We start from the raw sequence: 13,378 nt of genomic DNA, 5'->3' as shown, positions 1-13,378 counted from the left end.
TTTGTCCAAAGGGAGAGAACAGTCAAGCTAAGAGCAATAAAAAACATGGTGTAACAATAAATACTACTTTACATAAGAATTAGAAAAACGACCTAGAAAGGAAAAAGAAGTGCAGGAATGTAACTGCTGAAGTGCAACCTTAAAGGTGCCAGTATGGTACTCAGACTCCGTTACGGATGGGCGGGCAGACGGATAGGACGGACTAATTAGCATTTCTGTTGCCTTTATGGTTCTCCGAAGGCTGGGGGTGCTGAAAACAATTCACCGCCAGAACAGTAGGTGGAGAAGCGTTTTTTTGTCGAAGACACGTTGCTTTGCAACGTCTTTGTAAGTTAAAATTCGTCGTTGTTTATCTCCCTCCTCCCGTGTGACCCTCCTACCAGCAGTCACTAGTCAGACGATAAGTGCAGCAGGTGTAGTAACATGATATTATATTTAAGAGTGTGTCTAATGCATATTTAAACACCTGAAAGGGCAAACTTATCTCTATCATGGTAGGTATTATTTGTGGGGAAAATAGTAGCACTCTATAACAAAAGTATATGCTTATCTTATATACACTATTAAAACTATTAAAAAACGATTCCCTGAAATGAATACGTTCTTATTTTCTTTGGTATTTTTGTCATATTCAGATTTGCAATGATGATTGCTGGGTAATATGTATGTTGTGGTCCAATGTCAAGTCTCTGTTTTATCATGTGACGAGACGATGGTATAGCTAGTTTAGGCACAGCATCTGAACGTCAAGACCGACAAGCTGACAGTGTTGTACAAGTTCACATCTCTCATGAACCAGTTCAAAGTTCAGTTCAAACAAGTAAACATGAATAGTTCACATTCATAGTTCACCATTTAAATTCTGAACCAGTTCATAGTTCAGTTCAGTTCATAGTTTTAGAGTGGAAAGTGAGAATGAAAGACTTCACTTGTTTTTTATAGAAAACTTTATCCATCACTACCCTTTGCCTTAAACTAAACTTCATATGTATCAATTACTAAAATAATAATATTTTTTTTATTATTATTGCAACCACCCTGTCAATTTCCCCCTACCACAGCGTTTCTCGAAGTGTGGGGAGAGCCCAACTGGTGGGTCGCAGAGACGTGACAGGTGGGGGCAAATGGAGATGAGCAGGAGATTTTCCTGTTGCAATGTCTTCCTTTATAAACAGTAACGATAATATACCCCCATCGCACTAAACAACCACACTCAAACAAAGAAATATTGTATTGTTAGAAACAATAGCAGGGCAGAGCACACGGATAATCCATAATCAGCATCTTGGCAAATTGAGAGACTGCGGCCTTCGCGATAAAGCATTCCATATTTAAAACATCTTAATAAGTAGTAAAGTCAACTTGTCTGCTTCACATGATGGAGAAGTTCGTTTATTGACACATATTTTAAGGACGGCCACAGCGCTTTAAAACAAAGTGTTTATAAGTTACATTATTCAAAGGTGGAAGGTTGGTCAGTAATCAGTCTAGAGAGATAACTGAACAAAACTCTACTCCCTTGCCTCACGGGTGCAATATCATATGCCGTTTAATCATATTTGATAGAATGAGGGACAAATGAGTTGTGAATAATATCACCGAGTTTGAAAGGTATTGGTCCGGTAATAGCCGCGTGACAGCTGTGTGTTTTCTGTGTGTTTTAAGCAAATACAATGTGTGTGCGCCGAGTTGCGTAGAGGCCGAGAGCGGTATTGCAGAAAAATTTAAACTCGCAACATATTGAAAAAAAGAACTCCATTTTTTGGAGCTGTGAACTTAGTTCTAAATTTTGAATTATAAACTATGAACTGAACTAGTTCATTCTAAAATTTGTGAACTATGAACTGAACTAGTTCATGTAGAAAGTGAACTTTCCCAACACTGGAACATGTTTGCTTCATATAATGCAGAAGTTCGTTTTTGAGAGTAAATTAAATCACTTTGTGCACTTAACGTTAAAAAAAAAAAAAGAAACTGTCATCTGGAGAGTTTAAAACGACACTTAATGAGGGGAAATGTACTGTATGGAGATATTTATGTCGGAAGGCATCATAGTCGATGCAGATTCTAATGAGGCTGTTTGATATGTCCCATGATATGATATGAATGAATATGTCCAAAGGTTGTTTGGACAAAATATTTTAATTGCTGTCTGCTCCTGCCGGGCTCTGGCACCTACTCTGTCAGATGCTGGCGCTCATGTGGGTTTTAAATATGGCGGTATTGTGATATATAGGGAATGAAACAGGAAACAGTCGCAGTCTTTAGTGTCCAGCTCTTCCGCTGCAGAATTGGCAGTCATTCGCGCATTTTTGTAATCTTTTAGCGATGTGTTATAGAGGTGAGGATATTTCCGGACCTCTTCCGCAATGCGCTCTTCGATGTTCGTGATCATAGACATATATATATGTCTATGTTCGTGATCTCCATCTTCTTACGTTTTTTTGTGGATTTTAAACATGGCGGTATTGTGATACATAGGGAATGAAACAGGAAATGCGAGGTCCAGAAATGTGAGATTCCGGAAATGATGTCGTTTGGAAATTATGTCGTAGCGGACCAATCACGGCCAAGGGGTATGCGTCGCTGTACAGCACGGCATGACGGATCGACAGGAATTTCAACGGTGCACGGGAGAGCTCTCCAAGGGCCCCGGAGACGACAGAGACGACGGAGAGGGCGTTCCTTCTATGTGTAGGCCCTTCCCATGTGTCCGTAAACGTTTAGTACGGAGTACCATATAAGCGCCCTTAAGCGCTAGTCAAGGTGCCAGTAGGGTGTACCCTCCATCAAATTCACCTGTGAAAAAAGCAAAGAAAAGATCAGTTTTCTGGATGTAACTTCCCACAAAGATAATATCAAAATAAAGACAACTTTGCATCGTAAATCGACAGACAGGAATACTCTGCTGTTGTCCAATTCCTGTCATCCAACCTCTCTTAAATGGCTCTTCTTTTGGAAGGTTTACCACTTACTCGGAGTTAACTTACCCAAGTTTGTCACTAAACCACGTACTCGGATTACCCCTGGGTTGCTTTTCTTCCTATAATTGTGCATCTTGCAACAACCTCATCACAACGAATTCTTTACACATCCGTTGACAGGAAAACATATTCTCAATAAACAATATATAACATGCAACACAAATAATATTATTTACCTGTTGTTTTGTCCATGTGGGCGAAGCTACAAGGGGGAGAGCACAATGCCACTACGCATCCACGTAAGCAAACACAAGAGTGCAATTAGGTAGAGTGATCTGAACTCACCAGTGGCCAGATGCCAATGAGACTCGTTAAAAATACGGGAACTGCGTAGTTATAAATGTATGCGATGGCTGTCTAAGGGGACAAAATGTATGCATGAAAACTCACCCCTTTCCATTAATTGTAACATTACGACATTATAGCCACAAATCAATGTTTACAACACTGCTTGAATATTTTTTGTATTCATTTATTTTTCGTTCACAATATGTTGGGTGGGCACTGGCCACCCTGAGTCAATGGGTGTGACGCCACTGGGCCTATATGCTACAATCATGAGCTTGGTCATTGAAGGTGGCCGAGTCAAGACGATGTGTAATTGCACTGATAGGGGACAGGTGAACCAATTCCTCTTTCACTGTATAAAAGATGTTTCTGTGACCATATGATTTGCACGGAGGATGACAAAACTGTCCGAACATGTCTGTCTATTGCATTTGCAGTAATTAAAATGAAAAAAGAAATTAGTTTATAACTTGTTTTTTGCCTTGTTTTTCTTTATGAATTGAAGGTTTATATTGTATGTTTTTGATGCAATATTAACTAGTAACCTTAGTAGTGACCTTGACTATATGAAAGGTTAAAAACCCTTTAAAATGCGTGAGAAGAAACATGAAGAGACAGTGTGTCAAAATGAACAAGAAAAAAGTTAGCAGATAGAAGGAAAATCCAGTAGGACTATCACCATATTATTGGGTTTACATTTGGCTTGAACGCATTCAAGTCAGAGCAGGGAAATATCATCTCGGACGTTCCGAATTCTGAGCTGTCTTGAATGCGCCATAATATATGCTTCGGAAATAAACTAGCCTACCTGTTGACAGGTGAATTTAGTATCTGTGGGCTCTTGCAAGCCATGCACATGTATAGCAATTGTTCAATCTCAAACAAAGTTGGTGTGAATCATGTACAACATGTTTGTAGCAGGATGCAGAAATCCTCATCAATCTAAATAACTACTTGAACCAATTTGCATGTCATGACTTACACAATGAATAGATACGTAGGTGTTTTTGGGGGTAAGACTCAATAGCAGACGACCGAACATAGCCTTTTGCATGAATATGCAAAAGTATTTCCAAAATGTTCAAAATAATGAGACATTGCTGTTATGATATGCACAAGTGAATAGATGATGTGGAGGTTGAACAGTTTTTAGAATTGTATTCCTTATCTGAGAAATGTACTGAAGCAACTGAAAAAACTGTAAGCAGGACCTCAATACTTGATGTATACTGTAGCTGTATGTTCATGTTACAAGGCAAAATACAGTTATTAACTTTAAAGCAAAGCTCTGATTGTGCATTTTCTTTGTGACCAGAGACTTAAGACTTGACTTGAACTCGAGCTGAAAGACTTGAGACTTGACTTGGACTTGCAAAAAAATTAACGTGTGAGCCTCTCTGTTCCATACTACTCTGGAGTTTTTGAGGCCCTTAAAGACTTTTGGACATTTTAGCTGGCCCCGTTTTAGTTTGCAAACTCGAGGATTGTGTTTTAGTGTGGACGGGCAGAAACGGAGACTTTTGGAAATGATGACACAGTCACCCACGTTCGCTTCCTGACTGGGTCTTAGCGAACCGTTTTAAAATGAAAACATATTAGTGTGAATGCAGCCTCAGTGAATAGATTTCCAAAGGCTCCCCTGGAGTAAGCTCTAACAATGTCTCTGTAGACAACTGCCTCTCAGCAGCTACCTCTACCTCCATGAGGCTCAGAGCTATCCTGACCTTGGGAAAACTGCCCTTCTTTCAATGGCACAAACGAATGTTTGTGTGTAGTACTGCCTTGTACTTGCCAGAGATATTTCAATAGCCACGCTCTCACGTAAGGCAGTTAGTTAAGTTTCAAACTCAAATTAATCTGGTTTCTAAAATGGTGACGTACTCTGTTGCTTTTACAAATCCCATATGCAAGACGATCATTGTCCTATGCAAGCTATGGCAACACATGGCTTTATGAGGCTTACCCTCATTCTTCACTACACAAGTAACTACACACAGGATACATAATACCGTATATCCTCCAAATGACAAAGCTTGCAAAAATAGCTTGGGCAGGTTTTAGCACAGTGACATCACTGACAATGTTTGGATTCTTACACAAGATCCCAAATCGACCCCTTTCCTGCTGCATTTCGTTTTCTTACCTGAGTCCTTGAAACTCCACGAAGGTGACAGAGCCTGCAAGACGAGAAGTAACACATGATTATTCATTGGGTTGAGTGTGCGTTGCAGTCTCTGTGTTTAACACAATCAATACACTATTTGGCTTCGAACCAGGCTACCTGCTGAGGGACTGACAGCTCTCGGACTGCAGATATATTTCATGGGTAAGATGAAAAGTAATGGTGTGTGCATGTGTGTGCGTGTGTTATGGATCGCTCCCTTTGATGAACTATTTCATGTTGCTAAGGATGTAAGAGGGATATATACCAACACTGTTCCCCATCTTTTTTTAATACACTTTGTATTTTATTCTTCACCCACACGAAACATCAACAGCATTTGTAATATTTGTCTTATTCTGTTCACTGTTTTCATACCAACTGTTTTCTTCTGAATATTGAGCATTTGATTCGCTGACGTGTAAGCATGTAAATATGTTTTTGTGAGTGACAATGTTCTGCGCATTGAAAAAGCACCAAGAGCCTGTCTCCCCCTAATCCATACTGACAGATATATAGCTTAGATGTACTGAAATAGCTACAAAACATTATGGACAGTGGAACAGGATCACACAACGTAGATTTATTAATCTAAATATTTGCTCTTTTATATAATAAGGCAATTACTTTTCCATGCAAAAAAAGATGTTTAGTAGGGGTTAGGTACATGTAAGAATGTGCAATGAGTCCATACAACTGTTAAGTCTTTTTCCCCCCTGCTGTGCAATCATTTTGGTTCTACAAAAGCTATAGGCCTACTGTTCTTCAAACTAGCACTTGAGTTGTATGCTATAAATATAATCATGTATATGAGTCCTTTTTTAGGAATGACATGATGTCATAACGGCTCAAAGCTTTGCTCAAAATTACACCATTGGCTACGCTAGGCGGAACCAGTCAAAAGCTACTTTTAAACTGCGGTTGCTCTGGTAACAGTTCTGGCAGGCTCTCACCTCACCGGGAGAAACAGGCCGGCATTCACTCCATTCCTACACCCACTGCACTGCAATGGAATGTCCGTTGCTCACTCTATCCCTCACATGTTCCACAGACGCGCGCACACACTAAGCTCTTTTTCCCACACACTAAGACACTGTGAAAAGACCCTTTACATTTCACTAACAGCAACCTTTTCACTCTGTTAAATACTAACTCATACGAAAAAAACATAAACCATAAAGGCTGACGTACAAAAAGTTTTCCGAACTTTGAAGACGTATTTTTAGACTTTTTGCTACGAAACAGGACGCGGACCGAAAGGGCACAAAAACGCTTTTGAAAGGGAGCAGCTTTCCACCGACTGACTCATCAATCAGAGGCGCCTCGCGTACCTGTCACTCACACCTGGCAGAGAGCAAAGCCTCACCTCACGGTTCTGTCTCCGGAGAGTGCGATTTAAAGTCTTGCTGCTTCACAGCCACTCCCAACCCTCCTCTCAGAAACATTTCGCTAGACGTCCGCAGATTGTCAGCTGCGAGCTTACCTTAGCCTTGCTGAACAGAGAGCATAGACAGCTGAAAAAGGCCATGTTCAGGTGTGTGCCCCTCCTCAGGGCTGGAGCCGTGGGGGTCGAAGGTTATGGGTCATGGAGGTGCTGTTGCCAGCGCGAGCGGGTAAACTTTCCTCTGAGTCGCTCAGCAACAATGTGCTGCTGAGGGACGAGGGAGGGTGGGGTCAAACGCTGTCAATCTCAGTACTCGGGGCAGCAGCCAAGGGGACGTATGATCCCTGCATACCAATGAAGTTAGCAGCTCTGGGCTAACAAATATAGCTAAATGTACCACACTGAGGAGGCCAGTAGTGGTGATGCCCTTTCGGCTTGCAAACACGGTCTGTTCCAAAACATAATTTAAAATTGTTGCGATGCGATGACTTTAACTGTATGAATAACATAACCAGATATTTTTTTTTATCTGAATTTACATACAAATACAGTAAACAGCCCAAAGGTATTAAACATGCACACATAATGACACACACACATAGCATATCAGTGTTGTGTACAGTGCCATGGGCCCATGTGCAATGAATAATACAAATAATACCTTCACCTGACACAGAATTTGCATGGTGACACCAAAGTAAAATGTCTTATAGCATGCCACACATCCCTTCTCAAATCCTTCAGATTAACATAATGATGCCAGCTGTTTAAGGTATGATTTAAGGATGCTGCTCACTCGGGTAACGTTCATTCATTCATGATGACCTTCTGATCCAAACTCCTGGCTCTGGTGTTTTCAATGGAGAGCATTCTAACCACATGTCCATGTAGCATTTTCATTGGACATGCTTTTGAACATTCCAGTGGCCAAACAATGAGATGGATTCATAGAAATCCCATGAATCATTTCGGGGCAAAATGTGAACAAATATAGACCTACTCTGATAGTAGGCGTTTTGAAATAAATTGCAGTGACTGGAGGTCTTCGCATTGTGATTGGTGTGTAGATGTACTAAAGCACATTACTGCAGTTTTAGGCAACGAGTCATTCTGATACTGTTTGGCCGGGATGTCAGTATTAGTTAAAGATGGAGTGTTCGATCATGGCAAAAGAACACAACAGCCAATCAAATACACCACTAGCAATGTTGTTGATTCACTGGAATGGTGTATTACTCAGTCTCAGCCTTTCATGGTCTTGGTTTGTTTCCCTTTTACATGGCCAAAACTGTGTATGAACACCAAAGTTTTTCTGAGCACACTAACAGCGGACAGCTAGAGAAATTCGCTGAATTAGACCGCACTTGACAGATTATTTGTCATCACAAGCAATATCATGGCTAGATGTAGGCAGATTAAAACTCAAAAGCAAGTGCCAAACATCATCAAATGTTTTATTTGATATTAAACTGTTATAAACCAAGAAGGAAAATAGGCAATATACCGTTTAGACTGTGATTTGGATTTTAAAGTATTTGTTCTAATATTGCACATACTTCTGCCATGAATAGTAATTCTACCACTGGTGTGCAGTACCATTGGCATGTGCAAACAATGAGTGCTAGATTGTAAACAGTATGATGCAGGCACAAGGTAATATGGTGGATTTTTTTTTTTTTTAACAGCACAGGCCGCTTTTCAACCAATCAGCTGGGTAGCAGGAACTAACGGTTGTATGAGAATCACGCACATTAGCTGTAGATATACCCTGACGTAGCACAAAATGTGTGACCAAAACACAAGTGGGTCACTCAAAACACAATACAAGATCCTAGCCACATATACCATGTTTGTTTTTATTATATTTAAATTGCACTATGTAGGTTCTAACCTGCAAACCTAATACCTGCAAACTGCGAGCATCTCTGATCTCTTTTCACTTCCAATTCTGCTGCTGCAAACACCCACTTACCGACCTTGCCTAAACATATAAACAAACTTCCCTTTTATTCCGCTTCTTTTGTTTAAACCTTCCATCACCCTGAATCACCACCAGACCCTAATTAAGCCAGTAGCATGTCTCAGTATGTGGGCTTTTTTAATGGATTCACAATGTGCCTGCACTACACACACACACACACATACATACCTGTGTAAATAAGCAAAAAACACAAGCTGAACTTACACAAGTCTGCAGGACTACTAATACATGCACACCGTGGCCCACGCGCTCTCTGTCTCACACACACAAAAACACAAAACACAATGTTCTCTGGACCATAGCCATGCCACGTCAAGTGCACTTTGTAGGAGGCACGAGAGTTCAACAAAGAGAAACTCTGTGCCTTCCCCTTAATGGAATCCCAATACTGTTTCTAGAATATCAGAAAGTGGACAAAACAAGCCACTGTGTGTTTGCCCACATAAAAGACCAAACATCTAACAAGCAACCCACACTCTGGCATTTTAGCATTGCTACATGTAAAGATTTGCCCCCCCCCCCTTTTGTTTGTAACGATCCTCTTGGGCATCAATTGGAATCCGGTGGAGTGAAACTGGACAAGCACTGCTGCAGCTCCATTAATAGGTACCTGTCAAGGAAGTTTACCTGGAGCAGCTGGTTCTATGGCGGGGACCAATAAAGCAAATGACAGCTATGGAGGCCAAGTGCTGTCAAGATATAAGTGGCCAGGGTTGCTTTTGGCTGTTCCACTTTCTTAGTCCTGGCCCACCCCACCCAGGAGAAAGCTGAGAGACATGCAACGGGGCCAGACGGAGCCTGATGAGATATAAAAAGAAAGGCAGGATTGACATGTGAGAGTGAGTCCAAATACAGAGCAGGTAGGAATGTCTGTGGTCTAGCTCGCTGGGTAACATTAGAGAGCGTGTATACTGTATGTGTGGTGGTGTGTACACAGAGGACGAAAAAATACACTTTTCCACACAAACAAATGGACATACACTGTTGGAGAAACTATGCCGTAGAGGCTTCTAAGGGTAAAGGTTATACACGGTCGTCTACAGAGTGGATGGCAAAAAGCTATCCTCAAGGCCTAAAAAAACAGCGATGAAGCTGCAAATCTGAATGGCTTTCAGAATTGTTCTACAAAGACAGCATCATCTACCTTTCAAAGTACCTCAAAGGGGCCAAGCAAAAGACACTTTTTTTGTGTGAGTGTAGCATATAAGATTCCTACAGCAAGGAGTCACTCTGTATGCAACACACATTGCAGACTGTATGACTCTTTGTTCATTCCATTCGGCATCACTTGATTCCCCCCCCCCCCCCCTTTCCTCAACGTCTGTGGCAGGAATCTCACAGCCAATGAAAGAGCATTTGAAGTCATCATTCCTACTGAACCTGCTTGAGATGCGTTTATCACCATGACAGTGGTGGCAATAACACACAAAAAGGTTATAGACCTCAAATTAATAAATAATAAAAATAAATAAATAAAAAATAAATAAATAAGTGTGTGAGGAAGGTTGGAAGAAAGGAAAAAACGCTGTGGTGGCAACTGGTGGCAATTACACACAAAAAGGATATAGACCTCAAATTAATAAATAATAAAAAAATAATAAATAAGTGTGTGAGGAAGGTTGGTAGAAAGGGGAAAAAAACACTGTATGACGATGTCATTATTCCTGACACTTTGATTTGTGTCCACAGATGCCCAAGAGGCACACAGTACTAACAAGTACTGGCAGTCAGAAATAAGTACCTGTCAAAACTGCAGCAAGAAACCTCCTTCCCCTTCCGCAGCCCAGGCTAGAGTACACACATGCCTGCCTTTATCCAGAAAAAAGCCATTCTGGCATATATTAATTACCTGTCAGTCATCTTCAAGATATCTTCACCTATTTATCTAACTTCATTACTGAAGAAAAGAATGAATCAAATCTCCAGCCTGTATTTAACAACCAGATTATATGCCACAGGGTGGTGATGTGCTGTTTTCTGACATACATTCAAATGATGGCACAGTGCTGTATTCAATTATGGCAATGCTTTCTGGGTAATGCCCAGGAAGAATATTACATTACCAGGGGGTGGTCTTGCTCATATAAGCAGCACCTGTATTTTAGCTTGGCTTGAATATTCAAGCAAAGACAACACATGCACAAAGTTGAGAGAGAGGGAGAGAGAGAGGGAGAGGGAGAAATAAACAAAGAAAGAAAGAAAGACAGAATGACAGCCAAAATGTCACAAACAGACAGGCAGACAGGTACATGAACACCATTTCTGTCTGGCAGACAGTAAGACTGGCTGCTGTTTCTGACCTGTTGACATATTGTTGGTAGCAATCACAGGTTAGCCGCCCCGCGCTCCTGACCAATTTCCCCCTATCCTGCCCTACTCTTTTCGCTCCCGCTCAATAAGAGAATTGCCTGTAATTTTCCCAGAGTATTTAGTTCAGTTTTTGGCTTCCTATCTCCTGCTTTGTCTTATATAAGACCCCCCACCCCCACCCCACCTTCAATCATCCACCTATCTTTTACTACAGACAGGCAATCTCTCCAAAGGCTTGCAAAGAGCACAAAATAAGAAAATTAGCTGTGTAGTCACTTCGCCTCAAAGGAGCAAAGCAACTTTGATTAGGTCGATTAAACCTTTTTTTTCTTCTCTTATGCTCAGTTAAATTGGAACTGGTCCTGGGAAAAGCTTGACTGAACAGGCCAGGGCTGGTTCATCAAACACAAAGAACGACTTAATGACTAGTCTGCAGGAGGGAAACATTTGGTCTGGTTCCTGTGTGACTTTTGAACCCTGACCTTCTGTGGTCTGTTCAACATGACAACATGCAGGAAACGGCCTCGATAATACCTATGGGCTGAGGTCATCATTGTAAACAGTCAGCTGCTAAAATTTATTTTGGTATCACCAGCCAAATGAATACTAGCAAAACCTGAAAATAATGATGGGCATCGACTGTCAATTATGCATATACAAAAGATTAAACGTAGAATTTCAAAGGGTGTAATCCTTGCTCAAGCAATCTCAGAAGATGCCTGGAGATAAGGACATATGATGCACTTGCATCTGAGCAACATTAAGGGAGCAAACTGGGGTAATGTGGGAAACAGTGTGAAATTTTATGATTTTTTTTTTCAGAGTTTGCCACCCAGGAATCATCATGGCAGAATCATGATTGCACAAGAGAAAGAAAGAGCTCCATTATTTACTGTGACATCAAGTCCACTGAGAGGCCACCAACATCACAGGAAATCCACAGAAGGAAAACCACACAGCAGTTACTGATGATTTGTAAGGAAAGAACACATCTAACAAAAAACGATTTTCTTTAAAATGTCAGGGCAACAGAACTCGCTTTTTCAAATGGTGTCCAATTAAAATAATCAGCTTCATAGTCAGTCATTTAGCCCCTGACCAAGGTAAGGTGAATCCTCAACCCACAAGGTAGCTAAAACAGCTTGGGTCATGAGCTATATGTTACCTAATGTTTCCATCGGTGAACTGAGGCTGCAATGACTTCATTTACACATTCTGTCAGACCTGGGCTGAAAAAAGAGGAAACAAACATGCAAGGACATGGGGAGTCGAGGTAGTCATCTAGCAACAGGCATACTGAAATGACAGACCAGGAGAGAGCGATGGAGAGAGGGGGTAGACAAGAGAGCGACAGATAAACTGAAGGACGAAGACAGCAAGGGTGCTGAGTGAGAGAAAAGTCAAGACTGAAAAATGAATAGAGAAAAAAGATCGAAAACAAACAAAAACAACCAAGGAAGATGACAGTTAACGTCGGGAGAGCGTCTCAGTGAACGACATAAAAAGCACTGAGCCGTCACCTGAGCTTCATCAAACGCACACATAGATAACTCAACTTCAGCACCACTAATTTGTGGTATCTGTCTGCCCTGACTTCCTCACTTTCATCAACTTTTCGATTGGGCAAACACAATTACTTTCATGCACGGCAGGTAGGCTACAATCCCAAGGAGACTCGGGTCGATATCTGGCTAATTCTCAATATAGCTTCAGCCGTGCATGGCTGAGTGGATGCTTCCAGTTCGCTTTTCTTTTATCTGACATCTTTTCCCCCAAACGAAAATTCCTAAAGAGACATCCATCTCTGTTTTCCCCCTTTAGGTGGGCCCACCTACAACTTAGACGTGCTTTTCAGGTAGGAGTGTGTGCCTGCCTGTTCGTTCATTCCTTTGTAATTGTAGGGTCAGCATTGCGCTGAAAAGGCTTTGAGGACACCGTGTAATCCTCTCCTCTTTCTTCCTGTGCAATCACCAAACCTTCACTGTTGACATTGGACTACGTCTAATGCCGTAAGTGAATGAAAGCCTGACGACGAAAGCGAGAGGAGAGTCGATGCCCGTTGATGCTGACACATGAAAGCTGTGTGTGCCTGCCAGCACAGATAGCGGTTGATGGTTATTCCTGGAACACTTACGATGGCAAGATGATGTTCAGGTAGTGTTGATATTGTCAGTAGGATACTCTCATGTTCAGGATCCTTCAGGTCTTTCCAACACTGTTATTTTATTGAGATAGCCTACTTTATTTTATCAGTTATTTCCGCTATTTTA

At 41.2% G+C, this 13,378-nt stretch overlaps 1 protein-coding gene across 1 annotated transcript in view; it reads right to left on the bottom strand.

Moving 5' to 3' along the window:
• stard8 (StAR-related lipid transfer (START) domain containing 8) overlaps positions 1 to 7,067 on the bottom strand; it is a 46,141-nt gene extending 39,074 nt beyond the window's left edge. The window contains exons 1-2 of the mRNA XM_031571995.2: positions 6,917 to 7,067; positions 5,416 to 5,449 (exon numbers count right to left, since the gene is read on the bottom strand). Of these exons, the coding sequence (XP_031427855.1) occupies positions 5,416 to 5,449; positions 6,917 to 6,961 (79 nt within the window). The 5' untranslated portion in view covers positions 6,962 to 7,067. The remainder of the gene's footprint in view (positions 1 to 5,415; positions 5,450 to 6,916) is intronic.
• Positions 7,068 to 13,378: the final 6,311 nt, after the last annotated feature.

The sequence above is a fragment of the Clupea harengus genome, chromosome 8 (assembly GCF_900700415.2).
Source record: "Clupea harengus chromosome 8, Ch_v2.0.2, whole genome shotgun sequence".
Taxonomy (NCBI): Eukaryota; Metazoa; Chordata; class Actinopteri; order Clupeiformes; family Clupeidae; genus Clupea; species Clupea harengus.
This window is presented reverse-complemented; position numbering and strand designations above follow the sequence as displayed.